The sequence below is a fragment of the Oncorhynchus mykiss genome, chromosome 12 (genome assembly GCF_013265735.2).
Source record: "Oncorhynchus mykiss isolate Arlee chromosome 12, USDA_OmykA_1.1, whole genome shotgun sequence".
Lineage (NCBI taxonomy): Eukaryota > Metazoa > Chordata > Actinopteri > Salmoniformes > Salmonidae > Oncorhynchus > Oncorhynchus mykiss.
In genome coordinates this window covers 47,925,592-47,945,433 of record NC_048576.1, presented here as the reverse complement: position 1 = coordinate 47,945,433, position 19,842 = coordinate 47,925,592, and the positions used below count along the sequence as shown (strand labels likewise).

At 41.6% G+C, this 19,842-nt stretch overlaps 1 protein-coding gene across 11 annotated transcripts in view; it reads left to right on the top strand.

Moving 5' to 3' along the window:
• The first annotated feature begins 3,394 nt into the window (after positions 1-3,394).
• The window catches only part of LOC110537706 (BRCA2-interacting transcriptional repressor EMSY), a 30,392-nt gene continuing 13,944 nt past the window's right edge, over positions 3,395-19,842 (top strand). The window contains exons 1-13 of one of the 11 annotated variants that reach the window (XM_021623963.2): positions 3,395-3,596; positions 4,429-4,503; positions 5,806-5,899; positions 6,043-6,142; positions 6,279-6,353; positions 6,481-6,656; positions 6,869-7,024; positions 7,247-7,506; positions 7,921-8,164; positions 14,070-14,288; positions 14,480-14,629; positions 14,825-14,998; positions 18,700-18,836. In XM_021623963.2, the coding sequence (XP_021479638.2) occupies positions 3,594-3,596; positions 4,429-4,503; positions 5,806-5,899; positions 6,043-6,142; positions 6,279-6,353; positions 6,481-6,656; positions 6,869-7,024; positions 7,247-7,506; positions 7,921-8,164; positions 14,070-14,288; positions 14,480-14,629; positions 14,825-14,998; positions 18,700-18,836 (1,863 nt within the window). In that variant the 5' untranslated portion in view covers positions 3,395-3,593. Of the gene's footprint in view, positions 3,645-4,428; positions 4,504-5,790; positions 5,900-6,042; positions 6,143-6,278; positions 6,354-6,480; positions 6,657-6,868; positions 7,025-7,246; positions 7,507-7,920; positions 8,165-14,069; positions 14,289-14,479; positions 14,630-14,824; positions 14,999-18,699; positions 18,837-19,842 lie in introns of all 11 variants that reach the window. The other 10 variants (XM_021623962.2, XM_021623961.2, XM_021623970.2 and 7 more) reach the window with 10 other exon arrangements.

Below are 19,842 nucleotides of genomic sequence, written 5' to 3'. Positions count from 1 at the left end.
CCTAATAAGGTAGATATATAGATGCATGCTATTTTATGTCAATCATATTGCTGTTTGAAGCCTATAACTAACTTAAAGATAATCTTCTGAAAATGGTCTTATGGTTTGTGGTCTTATGCTACCATCTATTGGAAATATATTTAGCAATTTCAGTATATTTGACCTTTTTGTAAAGTCCCTAGAGTCGATGTCTTCGCCTGCGTGGAAATCAAATTAGCATAATTAAAAAAATACCTATGAAAATCTGTCAGTTTTTGATGGAGCTATCAGTTTTTAGCGTGGGGTTTGTCTCAATCCACTGCATCTACCGATGTTGCCCTTCTGCATCTGTAGTTAAAGGTGGCAGAGCTAGAGCAGTGTTTGTCAGACCATGAGACATAGCCGGTTTGGCCTACAGAAATCTCACGAACACAACACTAGTCTGAAGGTAGCCAGGCACCAGTTTAGAAAACAACATTATCTGTTTCAGTAGCTATAGTTAGCTAGCTAACAATATAGCTAGGTGTCATCATCTCAAACAACCCTACTTTTTATTTGATTAAGTCTCTGCTAGGTAAAGCCCCGCCTTATCTCAGCTTACTGGTCACCATAGCAGCACCCACCCGTAGCACGTGCTCCAGCAGGTATATCTCTCTGCTGCCAATGACTGGAAGGAACTGCAAAAATCTCTGAAGCTGGAGACTTTTACCTCCCTCACTAGCTTTAAGCACCAGCTGTCAGAGCAGCTCACAGATCACTGCACCTGTACATAGCTCATCTGTAAATAGCTCATCCAATCTACCTCATCCCCATACTGTATTTATTTATCTTGCTCCTTTGCACCACAGTATCTCTACTTGCACATTCATCTTCTGCACACCCTACCATTCCAGTGTTTAATTGCTATTTTGTAATTTCTTCGCCACCATGGCCTATTTATTGCCTTACCTTTCTTATCCTTCCTCATTTGCACATGCTGTTTTATAGATTTTTCTACTGTATTATTGATTGTATGTTTGTTTTTTCCATGTGTAACTCTGTGTTGTTGTATGTGTCAAACTGCTTTGCTTTATCTTGGCCAGGTCGCAGTTGCAAATGAGAACTTGTTCTTCATTAACCTACCTGGTTAAATAAAGGTGAAATAAATGGAGGTCGAACCCATCTATGTGAAGCTAGCCACAATAACGATTAGCTACAGTAGTGGACTTTACTGTTAGCCTTCAAAATAAAAGTATGTCATTGACAGTGATGCAAATGAATGCAAATAGTAGAATTCTGCCATAATTGAATAGATCACACTAGAAGTGGTTGGAATGTTATATAAAACCAACAAAAGACAATTAATTTGTTAATTTGATAAAACTTTGTTCAAATCACAATGGATGTATTAGACTTTAGAATTGCAGTGGGGGCATACTTATTTCACTGTACAGCCTTACTTATGGAGTGTGGATCAATGACGTGGGGTATCAGTCTACTCAGTGACACCCAGAGAACATTAGCATCGTACACTGTCGTGAATGCAAGGTCCGATCACTTCTGACACCAATGAAACAGCAGGGAGCAGGTCTCGAACCCTCGACCTTCTAGCCCGAAGACCAGCGCGCTATCGGCTGTGCTGCAAAAACATGCTCAAGCAGCAGTAAGTGATGCAGAAGTTTACAATTCGTGGAATAATGCCATATTTAGACTAGATAATGTTAAACAAGGCTGGAATTTGAAGCAATGAAATGGGGTATCAATCTACTTGGTGACACCCACAGAACAAAACTGTGAAGAGTTTACACAAATATTAGAGTTATAGCTCTTATCGTGGGACTGAGTGAAATCCCCCCCCCCCCCCCCCCCTCCTCATATGACATCCATATTGCACTGTACAGCTTTACCTAAGGATTGGGGATCAATGAAATGGGGTATCAGTCTACTCAATACCCAATATATTTTTTTCCCCAACGTCCTCCTCAAAATTATCAGACTCAAAAACATCCACGTGGTATTGTTTTCCCTCTGGAGTAGTGTTCAATACACATTGGTTGACAAATGTGGCTCAATTCATAGTTGTTTCAGTGTCCCACAATAAGAGCTGCTCAGTGTGTGTGCTTGGCCAGTGATCACGTTCCTATAAGACGTAGAGTCGCAAGCTAGCGCGAGGACACACTCTTTGAAAGGAGGGAGTAGTGTAACGACCCTGGGTTTATAAGCGCGGATATCAACTCTGCCGCTCGAGCATGCTTTTACGACACAGTGGATAGCGCGCTGGACTTCGGGCGAGGGTTGGAGACCTGCTCCCTTCCGTTTCATTTACAGTACTTTTATTTTGAAAGCAACCCGAAATTCCATTATTGTGCCTAATCCTTATTGTGGCTAGCGTCACAACACATAACCCGGTCCGGTCGAGCCTCATGAAGCTAACGCTGCTTATAACGTTAGCTTTGGGCAACAGGGTTTAGTAGCTGGCTAGCTATTTATTTTCAAGAACTGAAGTTGAATTTCAATAGGCGAACAAGTGGTTACCTAGATAATACTTACTCACACAAGGATTCCTAAATTATTGTTAAGAATAATGAAAATGACTGCAGTTTCTACTGGTCATTGTTTTCAGGCTGGTTGTTTTGTGCTAGCTAGGTACCAAGTTAAATCTAGCTACCCAACACAACATTCTATTAAACTGTGTTATTTGACGTGTATCTTTTTGACACCCAAAGACCCAAAACGGCATTCCATAAAAAGATACGTCAAATAACACTATTTGATATGTTACATAAGCTTTTAATTTTACTTGATTTATATTATTTGACACCCAAAGACCAAACGACGTTTCATAGGAAAGTCGGAGCTCTATGCCGAGTTCAAAGCAACTTCGAGCCTGGGAACTCTGTTTCCGACTTCAGTTGTTCAGGACAACTGGGAACTTGGACCAAAACGAGCTCGGAATTCCAAGCCGGGAATCGGTTTTTCCGATCATAAGATCATTGACGTCAATTTTTGACCTAGTTTCTTTCCCCGAGTTCCCAGTTGTCTTGAACCCATCAATTGGAATTCCGAGTTGGATGACCGTTTTCCCAGTCAGAGCTAGTTTTTTTTGTTTTGTTTCCAGTTGTTTGAACGCATTGAAGTCAGCGATTTCTCAATTCCAGTTGTTTTGAACGCGGCAATTATACCCGAAGATGGTGGTACGAAGAACGTCAACAGTGACGTAAATGGTCCTAAAACTAGGGGTAGAAAAATCGCCTATTTGGATTGATGTCTGTGCATAACTTTATGAGTTTATTTTAGAGGTGTTTAAATTATTATGTGTGTAATAAAAAATATTGGCGATGGCGATTCCTAACTGGATCCATATTTGTTCGAAACAATGGTGATAATATCCAAGTTATGTGTCAATCAAATCCAGGCTTATATTTAGACAGCATTACTTCAGGCCCAAGTGTTTTGGCGTCGTTCAATCATGGCGGAATGGAAGGTCTATTGAACTGAGGTGGATCCTCAGTAAAGAAAAACATGTATCTGCCATGTTTTGGCGGGTGCAACTGATTTTGGATTAATATGTAGCGAATCGCTTGATCCTGTAATTCAGGACTGTCATAACGACGTTGTACTTGTCTCAACACTGCATGGTAAATTGGAAGACGGGGAGTTCACACCAAGCTAGCTGAATAACTTCGGTAACGAATCTAGCTAGCTTACTTGCTAGATTTTTTTCTGAGGGATGCTTGGACAATTTTAAATCGTTCATAACAGCAGATATGCAAACACAGTTTAACAAGATATTATACGAATATATACTGAGTTACACCCTTTAAAAATCCTTTAACCTGTAACTTTTCGTTATTCTGCACTGATTGAAGTGAATTTAATAAGTGACATCAGTAAGGGATAATAGACTGACCAGGTGAAATCTGTCATGGAAAGAGCAGGTGTTCCTAATATTTTGTACACCGTGTATATTTGCTGTAATGTTTAAAGTTGGTAAATTATATATGGCACCCTTTGGCTTCGGACCGCAACTTGGATCTAGACTAGGTAGATAGCTACAGTCGTATCGGGATGTGTGAGTCTCCATATTGCAATTACAGCTTCGCTAGTGTAAAGTTTAGCAAGGAATGTTTCAACTAATCTATTCTTGGCGATATTTATTTCGTTGATTTGGCAGAAAGGTGTATTTTTATAAATTTTTGTCCAGTTGCATGTGGTTCTAAAAAAAAACAAATTCAGAAATATTTTAAATCCAAGTGAGGAATGCCTCATGCATGTGTGTCGGTCTTTGTTTTGGTTGCACTGTGACACGCTGTCACTTCTACGTGTGGCCGTGACTCATAGAAACTAATAATTTCGGCAAAGATGTTGAGAAATGCGAGATGTCTGGCAGCCAAAATGACGAGGGAACCCTTGTCAGTGCAAAAGGTGGATTTAATATCTTTCTATATTATTATTGTTTTATTTTTTTAGAGCCACCTGCAACTGGACACCTACATTTATGGTAACATTTTCTTCAGACTCGAGATACGACAAAAGCGTTGCCAAGTAAGTTTCAAGTTAATGTCACATGCACAAGTACAGTGAAATGCCTATCTTGCAAACTCAAAACCCAACAATTCAATAATCAATAACAATGCATTACTAGAAAAAAAGTATCTCCTTATTGCAGCCAAACAGCAGCCTATGTACAACCTTATATTTCTCACAGGCTTCTCCTTCAATAACAAACAATGGCTCCCTTGACAGAGGTCACTTTTAAAATGATACTTTTATCAAAAACTACAGATTTTAGCACCCAAAGTAAAGCTTGCAGTTACACAGGACAAACCATAGGTACAATGAAAGCATGAAATAATGGACATCGACTGGTAGACTCGATGTAGTCAGTGGTACACTCCACTGACACTCATCACAACTAAACTCTGTTGGAAGGAGTTTAGTTAACTAAGCTAAGAGATCCTGAACCCAATGTTCTGTCGATCCTATTTGTAGTCCGAATCTAGGCACCCGTAAGCTAGACCCATAGGCAAAGTTGAACCATAAATCTATGCACAAGGATGACATTTAACAATTTCCATTGAACATTTTACAAAACACATTTCCTTGCATGTTAACTTTGCAATCCTTGGATTTTGTTTGGCATACATTTTAAAGGGGGAAATCAGGAGCTCACCATCATTCTGTTTCTGTGTAATTGCCTCTAGGCTACTGAAAGAGCTAGCCAACTAGCTATGTCATTGATGTCTAGATGGTAACATTATAGCTAACCCTAATTTTTGGCTTATTTAAGCCTCTTACTGAAAGCATGGTCAGCAGGTTCCAACTCAGGGAATAAGCGTACTCATAACAGACCTTTAGGTTAGTTGGCTTGTTTCAATCTAGCTTCGGACAGCAACTAGGGTTTCATGTATGTTGATTTGTTTGCTTATTCTGCTAATACATACCCATAGTACATTACTAGGACCTTCATTATGTGCCCAATATCCTGTCAAGATGCTAGTTGCAGTCCGAAGCTAGTATCAATCCTGATTTGGAAGCCGCTGGCCCTGCTTGTTTATAGTAACATCCAGAATTGAAGAAACTCATTCATATTTCAAATTAAGGATTTGTATTGTATGGAAAATCTGGAACACATTTTTATTGTAACCCTGGACAAGCACACCTGATTCAACTTGTCAACTAATCGTCAAGCCCTGAATGAGATGGGTTTTTCCAGGGCTACAACAAAAATGTGTACCTTTTGGGATACTTGAGGACGAGGGTTGGGAAACACTGATCTAGAAGATGACATATGTGCCATGTCCTCTCCTCTTCTGCTCACTCTAAATGTAGTTGATGATTCAGCAGGTGAAACCGCATCTGACCGGCACCATGCCTGTGGTGTGGCCCACCCTCCTTGACCTGGGCAGGGATGAGTGTAAGAGAATTCTCCGTAAACTTGGTAAGACCCTTTCAACTTCTCCGGCCTCTCTGGCCTGCCTCATGCATTAAGTGACTTGTCACTTTCAAAGGACCCAAAATGTTACTGATGTTTCAGAGTGAAAGCAAAGTTGTTTTTAATGATAGCCTGTATTGCTTCAACAGAGCTGGAGGCGTACGCCGGCGTAATCAGTGCTTTGCGAGCCCAAGGCGACCTCACCAAGGACAAGAAGGACCTCCTCGGAGAACTCACTAAAGTCCTCAGGTAAACCCGCAAAGTCACTATTTTCTTTCCATTGCTAGAGGAACCTAGTAAATATGGGTCTCTTTGTAAAAACAAACTTTGCCTGTGACTTAATTGCTCATTCTTACTTAGCTAATTGTATGGTTGTCTCCCACAGCATTTCAACAGAGCGTCATCGTGCCGAGGTCCGTAGGGCCGTCAACGATGAGCGCCTTACCACCATTGCCTATCAGTAGGTCATCTTACCCCCCCCCCCAAGATGATCAATACTAAAACTACATACACATTATGACTTACTACCAAATACTAGTACACTCATCAGTCCATCAATTTACCATGACAATTCTCTTTTGTCACAGCATGTCGGGTCCCAACAGCTCCTCAGAGTGGTCAATCGAGGGACGTCGGCTGGTCCCCTTGATGCCCAGGCTGGTCCCCCAGACAGCGTTCACCGTGACTGCCAACTCAGTGGCCAGCGCCACAGCCAATCAGAATGCTTCTCTCTTGCTGCCTGCGGAAACAGGAAATAAAGAAGGTAAGATCACCGACAGCTCAAGGTGGAAATTGCCCTTATCCACAGGTTTAGGATCAGATTACTTTACTCCTAATCATAACTGGAGGGATATTGGAGATAAAGAAATATACCTGAAGGATCAACAGAAGGGGGAGGAAGACTATAAATGATCAATGACTTATCTCTCCTTATAGTGTATTTTTATATGAAGTATGGTTGTTTTTTGTTTGCAGTGGTTGTTTGCTACTCCTACACAACCACCACGTCCACCCCCACCAGTGCCACGGCGCCCAGCGGCAGTGCAACAGCCACGGTGAAATCGCCCCGTCCGGCCAGCCCTGCCTCCAACGTGGTGGTGCTGCCCAGCGGGAGCACTGTCTATGTGAAAAGTGAGTGTCAGAACAGAGATTCCATGTTTGTTTATTCCTTATAACTGTTTAAGAGCATTGCATTGGTTAAGGGTTCTCCAGTGTAACACTCCTTAAACATAACCTGCAAATCAGAACAATGCAGAACCTCAATGTATCAATACATTTTTTTGGTCTCAAATTCCATTTGTCTCTGTCTGTATGTTTAGTTTTTCTCTCCCTCTGTCAAACTCTCACTCCCAGGCGTTAGCTGCTCTGACGAGGACGAGAAGCCACGCAAGCGGAGGCGGACCAACTCCTCGAGCTCTTCCCCTGTGGTGCTGAAGGAGCTGGCCAAGGTTGCCCCTCCCTTGTCCAAGACCATCACCGTGCCAGTAAGCGGCAGCCCCAAGATGAGCAACATCATGCAGAGCATCGCCAACTCGCTGCCACCGCACATGTCCCCCGTCAAGATCACCTTCACCAAGCCCACCACCCAGACTACCAACACCACCACGCAGAAGGTGAGCAGGAGAGAACTGTCCGTAATTCGTAAGAAAGCTTCTTGTTCTATAATCAGAGTCAATATAGTGAGTTGTGAGACAAATACTATAGGAATGTTTGAATATGTTTTGTATGATCGTAATTATTGCATAATGTCTGCGAACTTGATGTGCAAGTGATTTTGTACATACACTGAACAAAAATATAAAGCAACAATTTTCAAAGATTTTACTACGTTACTGTTCATATAAGGAAATCGGTCAATTGAAATTAATTCATTAGGCCCTATGTATTTTAATTGACTGAGCCCCCCCCAGACAATCCCATTTTTTATTTCAGTCTACACTTTACATGATGCGTTACTATTTTTGTTCAGTATATGAACTTGATTGTACGTGGCTGTATAACTTACTGTATAATATATGATTTGTCAGGTAATCATTGTGACAACCTCTCCAAGCTCCAACTTCGTTCCCAACATCCTGTCCAAGTCTCATTCGCACAACTACGCGGCCGCCATGTCAAAGCTGGTTTCCACCTCCATGCTGACCTCGGCCAGCCAGAAACAGACGGTGTTCATCCCGGCCAGCTCAAGTCCCTCCTTGGCCCCCAACACGATCGCTGTGACCACCGTGGTCTCCTCCAGCCCGTCTGTGCTCATGTCGACCATAGCGCAGAGTAGGTTTGAGTATCCCGCAATATCAAATTTTACTAGTCACATACACATTTAGCAGATGTTATTGCGGGTGCAGAGAAATGCTTGTGCTCCAACAGTGCAGTAGTATCTGAGTGCCTTAGTATCTAAAAAAGATTCACAACAATACATCTAAAAGTAAAAGAATGGAATATATACAGTTGAAGTCGAAAGTTTACATACACTTAGGTTGGAGTCATTAAAACTCGTTTTTCAACCACTCTACAAATGTCTTGTTAACAAACTATAGTTTTGGCATGTCAGTTAGGACATCTACTTTGTGCATGACACAAGTCATTTTTCCAACAATTGTTTACAGACAGATTATTTCACTTATAATTCACTGTATCACAATTCCTGTGCGTCAGAAGTTTACATACACTAAGTTGACTGTGCCTTTAAACGGCTTGGGAAATTCCAGAAAATGATTTCATGGCTTTAGAAGCTTCTGATAGGCTAATTGACATCATTTTAGTCAATTGGAGGTGTACCTGTGGATGTATTTCAAGGCCTACCTTCACTCGGTGCCTCTTTGCTTGACATAATGGGAAAATCCAAACTAATCAGCCAAGACCTCAGAAAGAACATTTTAGACCACCACAAGTCCGGTTCATCCTTGGGAGCAATTTCCAAACACCTGAAGGTACCACGTTCATCTGTACAAACAATAGTATGCAAGTATAAACACCATGGGACCACACAGCCGTCATACCGCTCAGGAAGGAGACGTGTTCTGTCTCCTAGAGATGAACGTACTTTGGTGCGGAAAGTGCAAATCAATCCCAGAACAACATCAAAGGACCTTGTGAAGATGCTGGAGGAAACGGGTACAAAAGTATTTATATCCACAGTAAAACAAGTCCTATATCCACATAACCTGAAAGGCCGCTCAGCAAGGAAGAAGCCACTGCTCCAAACCCGCCATAAAAAGCCAGACTACGGTTTGTAACTGCACATGGGGACAAAGTCCGTACTTTTTGTAGAAATGTCCTCTGGTCTGATGAAACAAAAATAGAACTGTTTGGCCATATTGACCATGCTTATGTTTGGAGGAAAGAGGGGGAGGCTTGCAAGCTGAAGAACCTTATCCAAACTGAAGCATGGGGGTGGCAGCATCATGTTGTGGGGGTGCTTTGCTGCAGGAGGGACTTATGTACTTCACAAAATAGATGGCATCATGCGGTGGGAAAATTACGTGATTAAATTGAAGCAACATCTCAAGACATCAGACAGGAAGTTAAAGCTTGGTTGCAAATGGGTCTTCCAAATGGACAATGACCCCAAGCATACTTCCAAAGTTGTGGCAAAATGTCTTAAGGACAACAAAGTCAAGGTATTGGAGTGGCCATCACAAAGCCCTGACCTCAATCTTATAGAACATTTGTGGACAGAACTGAAAAAGCGTGTGCGAGCAAGGAGGCCTACAAAGCTGACTCAGTTACACCAGCTCTGTCAGGAGGAATGGGACAAATTTCAACTTATTGTGAGAAGCTTGTGGAATGCTTCCCGAAACGCTTGACCCAAGTTAAACAATTTAAAGGAAATGCTACCAAATACTAATTGAGTGTATGTAAACTTCTGACCAACTGGGAATGTGATGAAAGTAATAAAAGCTGAAAGAAATCACTCTCTACTATTATTCTGACATTTCACATTCTTAAAATAAAGTGGTGATCATAACTGACCTAAGACGGATTTTTTACTAGGATTTAATGTCAGGAGTTGTGAAACTGAGTTTAAATATATTTGGCTAATGTGTATGTAAACTTCCGACTTCATATATATATATATATATATATTAGATTGAGCAAAATACAGTAGAATGGAATACATTAAATATGAGGTGAGTAAACCAGTATGTAAACATTAACGTGGCCAGTAATTCAATTTATATTTTAATTTAACCTTTATTTAACAAGGCAAGTCAGTTAAGAACAAATTATTATTTACAAACCCTAACCCGGATGACGCTGGGCCAATTGTGCGCTGCTCTATGGGACTCCCAATCACGGCTGGTTGTGATACAGCCTGGAATCGAATCAGGGTCTGTAGTGACTCCTCTAGCAATAAGATGCAGTGCCTTCACCATTCGGCAGCAGCCTCTAAGATGCAGAGTTGCTTAACTGGGTGGAAGCTGGCGAGTGATGGCTATTTAACCATCTGATAGCCTTAAGATATAAGCTGTTTTTCAGTCTCTTGTCGCAGCTTTGATGTACCTGTACTGACCTCGCCTTCTGAATGATAGCGGGGTGAACAGGCCGTGGCTCAGGTGGTTGATGTCTTTGATATCGGATGCTGTAGGTTTCTTGGTGGGCAGGTGGTTTGTCCCCGGTGATGCGTTGGGCAGACCAAACCACCTTCTGGAAAGCTCTGCGTTGCATGCGGTGCAGTTGCCGTACCAGGCTACGCTCTCAGTTGTGCATCTGTAAAAGTTTGAGGGTTTTATGGGCCAAGCCAAATTTCTTCAGCCTCCTGAGGTTGAAGAGGCGCTGTTGATTTCAATACACAAATGGGACTTCTCAAACATATATATTGATTTAAAAAGAGCGGTCCTATAAACACACCTACCCACTAACACATTTTGTTTTTGTAAATGGCAAGTTAAATGGTCAAAGACTGTCCAAATATGTCTGGACCATTTCAGATCGTCAGTGATGTGTATGCCGAGGAACTTAAAAGGTTTCCACCTTCTCCACTGTGGTCCTTTCAACGTTTCTGCTGTTTCCTGAAGTCCACGATCAGCTCTTTTGTTGACGTTGAGTGAGAGGTTCTATTCCTGGCACCACTCTCCCAGGGCCCTCACCTCCTCCCTGTAGGCTGTCTCGTCATTGTTGGTAATCAGCCCTACTACTGTTGTGTCGTCTGCAAACTTGCTTGATGATTGAGTTGGAGGCCTGCGTGGCCATGCAGTCATGGGTGAACAGGAAGTACAGGAGGGGGCTGAGCACCCACCCTCGTGGGGCCCCAGTATTGAGGATCAGCGAAGTGGAGGTGTTGTTTCCTACCTTCACCACCTAGCGGTGGCATGTCAGGAAGTCCAGGATCCAGTTACACAGGGCAGGGTTCAGACCCAGGGCCCCTGGCTGATGAGCTTGGAGGGTACTATGGTGTTGAATGCTGAGCTGTAGTCAATGAACAGCATTCTTACATAGGTATTCCTCTTGTCCAGATGGGATAGGGCAGTGCGATGGTAATTGCATCGTCTGTGGCTTTATTGGGGCGGGAAGCAAATTGAGGTGGTTCTAGTGTCAGGTAAGGTAGATGTGATATGATCCTTAACTAGCCTCACAAAGCACTTCGTGATGACAGAAGTGAGTGCTACGGGGCGATATTCCAATAGATGTTAAATGTGTTCCTTCCAGCAGTGTACAACAGATGTCAGTTGAATTGAAGAGTTTTACTCAGGATGTATTAACAGCCTTCGCCAAATTAGGGAAAGCGTTTGTTGTTGTAGCTACCAAGACCGTTTTATATACAGTACCATTCAAGGGTTGGTCAAATAGCCCTTACACAGCCTCGAGGTGTGTTGGGTCATTGTCCTGATGAAGTACAAATTGTAGTCCCACTAAGCCCAAACCAGATGGGATGGCATATCGCTGCAGAATGCTGTGGTAGCCATGCTGGATAGGTGTGCCTTGTATTTTAAATAAATCACTGACAGTGTCACCAGCAAAGGACCATCACACCTCCCCTCCATGCTTCATGGTGGGAACCACACATGTGGAGATCATCCGTTCACCTACTCTGTATCTCACAAAGACACGGTGTTTGGAACCAAAAATCTCACATTTGGCCTTATCAGAGCAAAGGACAGATGTCTACCGGTATAATGTCCATTGCTCATGTTTCGTTTCCTGGACCAAGCCACTCTCTTCTTCTTGTTGGCGTCCTTTAGTAGTGGTTTATTTGCAGCAATTTGACCATGAAGGCCTGATTCACGCAGTCTCCTCTGAACAGTTGATGTTGAGATGTTTTTTACTTGATCTTTGAATCATTTATTTGGGCTGCAATTTCTGAGGCTGGTAAATCTAATGAACTTAGCCTCTGCATCAGACGTAACTCTGGGTCTTGCTTTCCTTTGGCGGTCCTCATGAGAGCCAGTTTCATCATAGCGCTTAATGGTTTTTGCGACTGCACTTGAAGAAACGTTCAAAGTTCTGAATTGACTGACCATGTCTTAAAGTAATGATGGATTGTCATTTCCTTTTGCATATTTGAGCTGTCCTTGCAATAATATGTTCTTGGTCTTTAACCTTGTGGTAATCTTCTGTATGCCACCCCAACCTTGTCACAAAACATCTGATATTCTCAAACACATTAAGAAGGAAAGAAATTCCACAAATTAACTTTTATCAAGGCACACCGGTTAATTGAAATGCTTTCAAGGTGACTACCTCATGAAGCTGATTGAGAGATTGCCAAGTGTGTGCAAAGCTGCTCAAGGCAAAGGGTGGCTACTTTGAAGAATCTCAAATATAAAATATATTTTGATTTTACACTTTTGGTTACTACATGATTCCATGTGTGTTATTTCATAGCTTGGATGTCTTTACTATTATTCTACAATGTAGAAAATAATTTAAAAAATAATGGAAAAACCCTGGAATGAGTTGGTGTCCAAACTTTGGACTGGTGCTCGTTGAACATCTAATTCCAAAATCATAGGCATTAATATGGAATTGGGCCCCCCTTTGCTGCCGTAACAGCCTCCACTCTTCTGGGAAGGCTTTTCACTAGATGTTGGAACGTTTCTGCAGGGTCTTGCTTCCATTCAGCCACAAGCATTAATGAGGTTGGGCAATTAGGCTTGGCTCGTGGTTATTGTTCCAATTCATCCGAAATGTTTTTGATGGGGTTGAGGTCAGGGCTCTGTGCAGGCCAATCAAGTTCTTCCACACTGATCTCAACAAACCATTTCTGTATGGACCTCGCTTTGTGCTCGGGGGCATTGTCATGCTAAAACAAGAGAGGGCCTTCCCCAAACTTGCCACAAAGTTGAAGCACAGAATTGTCTAGAATGTCATTGTGCGCTGTAGCGTTAAGATTTCCTTCCACTGGAACTAAGGGGCCTAGCCTGAACCATGGAAAAACAGCCCCAGACCATTATTCCTCTTCCACCAAACTGTACAGTTGGCACTAAGCATTAACGTAGGTGGTGTTCTCCTGGCATTAGCCAAACCCAAATTTGTCTGTCTGACTGCCAGACGGTGAAGCATAATTCATCACTTCAGAGATCACGTATCCACTGCTCCAGAGTCCAATGGCGGTGAGCTTTACGCCACTCCATCCGATGCTTTGCATTGCGCATGGTGATCTTATGCTTGTGTGCGGCTGCTCGGCCACTGAAACCCATTTCCTGAAGCTCCTGACGAACAGTTCTTGTGCTGACTTTGCTTCCAGAGGCAGTTTGGAACTCAGTAGTGAGTGTTGCAACCAAGGACAGGCGATTTTGACGTGCTTCAGCACTCAGCGGTCCTGTTCTGTGAGCTTGTGTGTCCTACTACTTTGCAGCTGAGCCGTTGTTACTTCTAGACATTTCCACATACTACACAATAACTACACTTACAGTTGACCGGGGCAGTTCTAGCACTGCAGAAATGTAACAAACTGAATTGTTGAAAAGGTGGCATCCTATGACTTTGCCACTTTGAAAGTTGCTGAGCTCTTCAGTAAAGGTATTCTACTGCCAATGTTTGTCTTTGGAGATTGCATGATTGTGCTCGATTTTATACACCTGTCAGCAACGGTGTGTGGCTGATATAGCTGATTCCACAAATTTGAGGAGATGTCCACATACTTTTGTATCCATCTATCTATTAAATACACATTTTAAACTGGAATTGTGCATCTCTGATTGGGACACTATTTCCTTTCCTCTCCCTGTACCAGGTGGCTCATCGGCAGGCGTGAAGGTGGCCTCTGCCAGGCTCCCCTCTCCTAAGACCATGGTGAGCTCTCCCACCCAGATTCTGTCCCAGTTCCCCAAGCAGCACCCGCAGTCCCCCAAGCAGCTGCAGCAGGGCTCCCCCATGGGGGCTGGCGCCATGGGCCAGGTCTCCAACACTCCCCCCAGCTCCAAGCCCATCATCCAGATCAAGCAGGAGTCAGGCGAGTACAGGGCGTAAATCCCAAACCCACTGGCGTTAGTACTCTACACTGAGTTTCCCATCGTCTTTCTAATGAGTGTGCAATGTTTCATTTTCTGGACCTTCTCGCCTGAACTTGAAGTGTACAGAAAATCTGGGGTGAGGACAAATATGTGACCTATGTAATTACTTACTTGTCTAATTGTCCTATAGGTGTAAAAATCATCACCCAGCAAATGCAGCCCAGTAAAATCCTGCCCAAGCCCTCCTCTGCAGGCATGCCCAGCAACAGCTCCTCCCCCATCATGGTCGTCAGTAGCAACGGGGCCATCATGACCACCAAGCTGGTGTCCCAGCCCACAGGTGTAATTTCTCATAGAAAACTCACTAAACAGACAGAACTCTCGTCCAAGCATGTATATAATACTCGATTAAGTTAATTGGTTAGGTGCTGTTCTGTGTGCTTTTATATTCTATCTATAGATATTGATGTGGTGAAAGAAGACTGTGCTAAGCAAGGCCCTACTTAAATTGAGGAAAAACTTTGTTTTTGTTCAGGCACCCAGGCCTCTTACTCAAGGCCCGCCATGAGCTCCACGATTGGAGCCAGGATGGCGACGTCGGCCAGTGGTGCCACCTATGTCAAGACCACCAGTGGCAGTATCATCACGGTGGTCCCGAAGACTCTAGCCACACTGGGCGGCAAGATCATCAGCAGCAACATTGTGTCTGGTGAGACTGGTATTATTATTTTTATACAGTTTAGGGGTGTGAAAGTTTAAGCATTTAAACATAATTGTCATCTTTAATTTAAAGACAAAATCCCAACTGAAAAACATATCAAATTCTATTCACAGTGCAGTTATCACAAAACTATCATAAAACGGGTCCCGATCAACATCATAGGAAAGAAAGTCAAATAAACAAATACTTAAAACTAGTTAGGGATAGGCGGGACGCAAATGTCTCAACTGGCCAATTGCCAGGGAAAATGCAGAGCGCCAGATTCCAATAAAATACTATAAAATTCAAACTTTCATTAAATCACACATGTAGATACTCAATTAAAGCTACACTCGTTGTGAATCCAGCCAACATGTCAGATTTTTAAAATGCTTTTCGGCGAAAGCATAAGAAGCTATTATCTGATAGCCTGCACCATCTGCACCAGCAGTAAACAAAGCAGTTAGCATATTTCAACCCTGTAGGCGCTACACAAACGCTGAAATAAAATATAAAACATGCATTACCTTTGACGAGCTTCTTTTGTTGGCACTCCAATATGTCCCATAAACATCACAATTGGTCCTTTTGTTTGATTAATTCCGTCCATATATATCCAAAATATCCATTTATAAAGTGCATTTGATCCAGAAAAAAACGACTTACAAAAAAAGCAAAGTCAATGCAGATTATTTTAGAAGTTGCCTATAAACTTTGCCAAAATATTTCAAAATACTTTTGTAACACAACTTTAGGTATTTTTAAACGTTAATAATCGATCAAATTGTAGACGGGGCAATCTGTGTTCAATACAGGAATGAAAACAAACCAGCGCCACTTTTCACGTCTTGCGCAACTCACAAAAGTGTACCCAGTTCCTAGTTGGCCTACTTCTTCATTGCACAAAGGAATAACCTCAACCAAATTCCAAAGACTGTGGAAGTGGTAGGAACTGAAAACAGGTTCCTAAGAAATATCCCTTGGCAATAACAAGTCAGGGAACAGAGAGAGGCCCCCAAAAAATATGAACAGTTAGTCCTCAGGGTTTTGCCTGCTACATTAAGTTCTGTTATACTCACAGACATGATTCAAACAGTTTTAGAAACTTTGGAGTGTTTTCTATCCAAATCTTATATTCTTGGCATGAGTAACAGGAAGTTGAAATTGGGCACGATTTTTATCCAAAAGTGAAAATTCTGCCCCTAGCCCCGAGGTTAAATTAACCCAACAAAGCTGTAACTTTAGGAGGATAATATATATTTTTTTCTACTTTATTAACCGGAGCTATAATGCACGAGGGAGAGAAGCAGCAGAGTTACTCACACCATGTGGTGAGTAACGAGGGGTGCCGGGAGGGGCAACTAAGCCGACTCGTGCTGGCAGACTAACTTATTGCTTGTTAGTTATCATCTCATCTGATTACATAGTGTCTGTCTTGACTGCATCAAACCGAGAGAATTTAGCTAGCTTGCACTAGCTAGGCTTATTTAGACAGTACCAGTCAAAAGTTTGGACACACCGACTCATTCCAGGGTTTTTATGGAATCATGTAGTAACCAAAAAATTGTTCAATCAAAATATATTTGAGGTTATTCAAAGTAGCCACCCTTTGCCTTGATGACAGCTTTGCACACTCTTGGCATTGTCTCAACCAGCTTCATGAGGTAATGTAATGCATTTCAATTAACCTGTCTAAGACTGAACCCCGTTTCGCTAGCGGAACCCCTCGCCAACAGCCAATGAAATTGCAGGGCGCCAAATATAAATCAACAGAAATCTCATAAATCAAATTTCTCAAACATACAAGAATTAGACACCATTTTAAAGATACAATTCTTGTTAATTAGTCTGATTTCAAAAATGCTTTACAGCGAAAGCTCCACAAACAATTATGTTAGGTCACCACCAACTCACAGAAAAACCCAGCCATTTTATCCAGCCAAAGAGAGGAGTCACAAAAAGCACAAATAGAGAGAAAATGAATCACAAAGCTTTGATCTTCATCAGATGACACTCATAGGACTTCATGTTACCCAATACATGTATGTTTTGTTCGGTAAAGTTCATATTTATATCCAAAAATCTTAATTTACATTGGCGTGTTACGTTCAGTAGTTCCAAAACATGCAGTGATATTGCAGAGAGCCACATGAATTCACAGAAATACTCATAATAAATGTTGATGAAAATACAACTATTATACATGGAATTTTATATACACTTCTCCTTAATGCAACCGCTGTGTCAGATTTTAAATAAACTTTACGGAAAAAGCATAATCTGAGAACGGCGCTCAGAGCCTAAACCAGCCAGAGAAATATCCGCCATGTTGGGTAGTCAACATTAGTCATAAATAGCATTATAAATATTCACTTACCTTTGATGATCTTCATCAGAATGCACTCCCATGAATCGCAGTTCTACAATAAATGCTTGTTTTGTTCGCTAATGTCCATTTATGTTCAAATAACTTATTTTGTTAGGGCGTTTGGTAAACAAATCCAAAAGCGTGTTCTGGTCCAGCCTGACAAAAAATTCAAAACGTTATATTATAGGTTGAACAAACTTGTCAAAAAAGTATAGTATCAATCTTTAGGATGTTTTTATCATAAATGTTCAATAATGTTCCAACCGGAGAATTCCATTGTCTGTAGAAAAGCAATGGAACGAGAGATACCTCGTGAAAGCGCGTGACTGAGAATGAGGCTGCAGGCAGACCCCTTAGTCAAACAGCTCTCATCCGGCCCCCCTTCACAGGAGCAGCCTGAAACTACGTTCTAAAGACGGTTGACATCTAGTGGAAGCCTTAGGAAGTGCAAAATAACCCATATCCCACTGTGTATTTGATAGGGGTGAGTTCAAAAACTACAAACCTCAGATTTCCCACTTCCTGTTTGGATTTTTTCTCAGGTATTTGCCTGCCATATGAGTTCTGTTATACTCAGACATCATTCAAACAGTTTTAGAAACTTCAGAGTGTTTTCTATCCAAAAATATACATATATTAGCATCTGGGACTGAGTAGGAGGCAGTTCACTCTGGACACGCTATTCATCCAAAAGTGAAAATGCTGCCCCCTATCCCAAAGAAGTTTTAACAGGTGTGCCTGTTAAAAGTTAATTTGTGGAATTTCTTTCCTTCTTATCTTAGAACTACCCATCCCGGATCCGGTATATTTGTTATCAGCAACCGCTGAATAGCATAGCGCAACAGTCAAAAAATATTACTAGAAAATATTCATATTCATGAAATCACAAGTGAAATATAGCGAAACACAGCTTAGCCTTTTGTTAATCACCCTGTCGTCTCAGATTTTGAAATTATGCGTTACAGCGAAAGCAATACAAACGTTTGTAAGTTTATCAATAGCCTAGCATAGCATTATGTACACTTAGCATCAGGAAGCTTGGTCACGAAAATCAGAAAAGCAATCAAATTAACCGTTTACCCTTGATCTTCGGATGTTTTCACTCACGAGACTCACAGTTAGACAGCAAATGTTCCTTTTGTTCCATAAAGATTATTTTTATACCCAAATCACTAAAAAATAATTTAAATTCTGATAATATTGATAAATTACCGGGTGTTTTGCAACCCTAAGTGTTACCAATTCTGACAGACAATTCTGCAACTGAATGTTCAAATTATAGTGACCTTAAAAAGTTGTGTTTTGGCAAACCTTTTAGATCTTCTTTGCCCCTCCATTGCAGGTACAACAACTAAGATCACCACCATTCCCATGACGTCCAAGCCCAATGTTATCGTGGTGCAGAAGACTACTGGCAAAGGAACGACCATCCAGGGTCTGCCTGGCAAGAATGTGGTCACCACATTATTGAACACAGGGGTCAGTTCAACATATTTTCTATTATTAATTAAGCCATTTTGTGATGTTACATTTTTATCTAGATTGTAATGATTTATTTCAGAATCTTTCAAATGTATTGACCCGACAACTTATTTTAGGTTTACAGGTAGTTCTAGTTTAGCCTTTCCGTCTGATCAGTCTATTGCTTTAAGCTTCATATTGTACGTGAAGGTTTTTCATTTTAGTCATTTAGCATACACTATTATTAATAGCGACTTAGATTAAGACCACCACATCACAGTTCAAGTAAATCAGTGCTATTAAGAAAAGACCAGTGAAAGTGTTGGTGCAAGAAAGGCAAATGACTGGTAGCGTCAAATGTCACCCTATTCCTGAAATAGTGCACTACTTTTGACCAAGGCCCATAGGGCTCTGGTCAAAAGTAGTCCACTATATAGGGAAAAGGGTGCCATTTGGTACGTATGCTAATTATGGCTGTCAAAGTTAATGCTAGCTTTAATGCATTACAATTTTAATGTCTTTCATTTTGTTGACGCCATTAACGCATTTTTCTTAGTTTGAACCCCTGAACCATCCTTATTTCAAATTCAAGCCCCGGCAGTCGATGCGCTAGTTTGACAACTAGTTTACTAGCTAGCTACTTGTTTGACTGAATGATGGATAATGCTAGTAAATGGAATATTCTATTTTAAAACCCTCCCAGATGGCTCTCTGGATAAAAAACAAATTAATTTGTATCTACTGCAAGGCTGAATTTGTTTAGCACCGAAGTACATTGAGTCTTTGTTATAATTTACAACCGAAACAGACGCCAGAAATACAAGTAACGTGACTAGTAGCAATGTAGGACATCTTCGGCAGGCTAAGCTAGAAGAGTATGCACGCAGGAGGCCTGTGGACAAGTCGACGAGCAGCACATAAGCAATAGCCAAGTGGATAGCTACAGCTTGCAGGCCAGTCGACATTGTGGAGGATGAAGGCTTGAGGGATATTATTCGGATCTCATCGAATGACTCAACATATG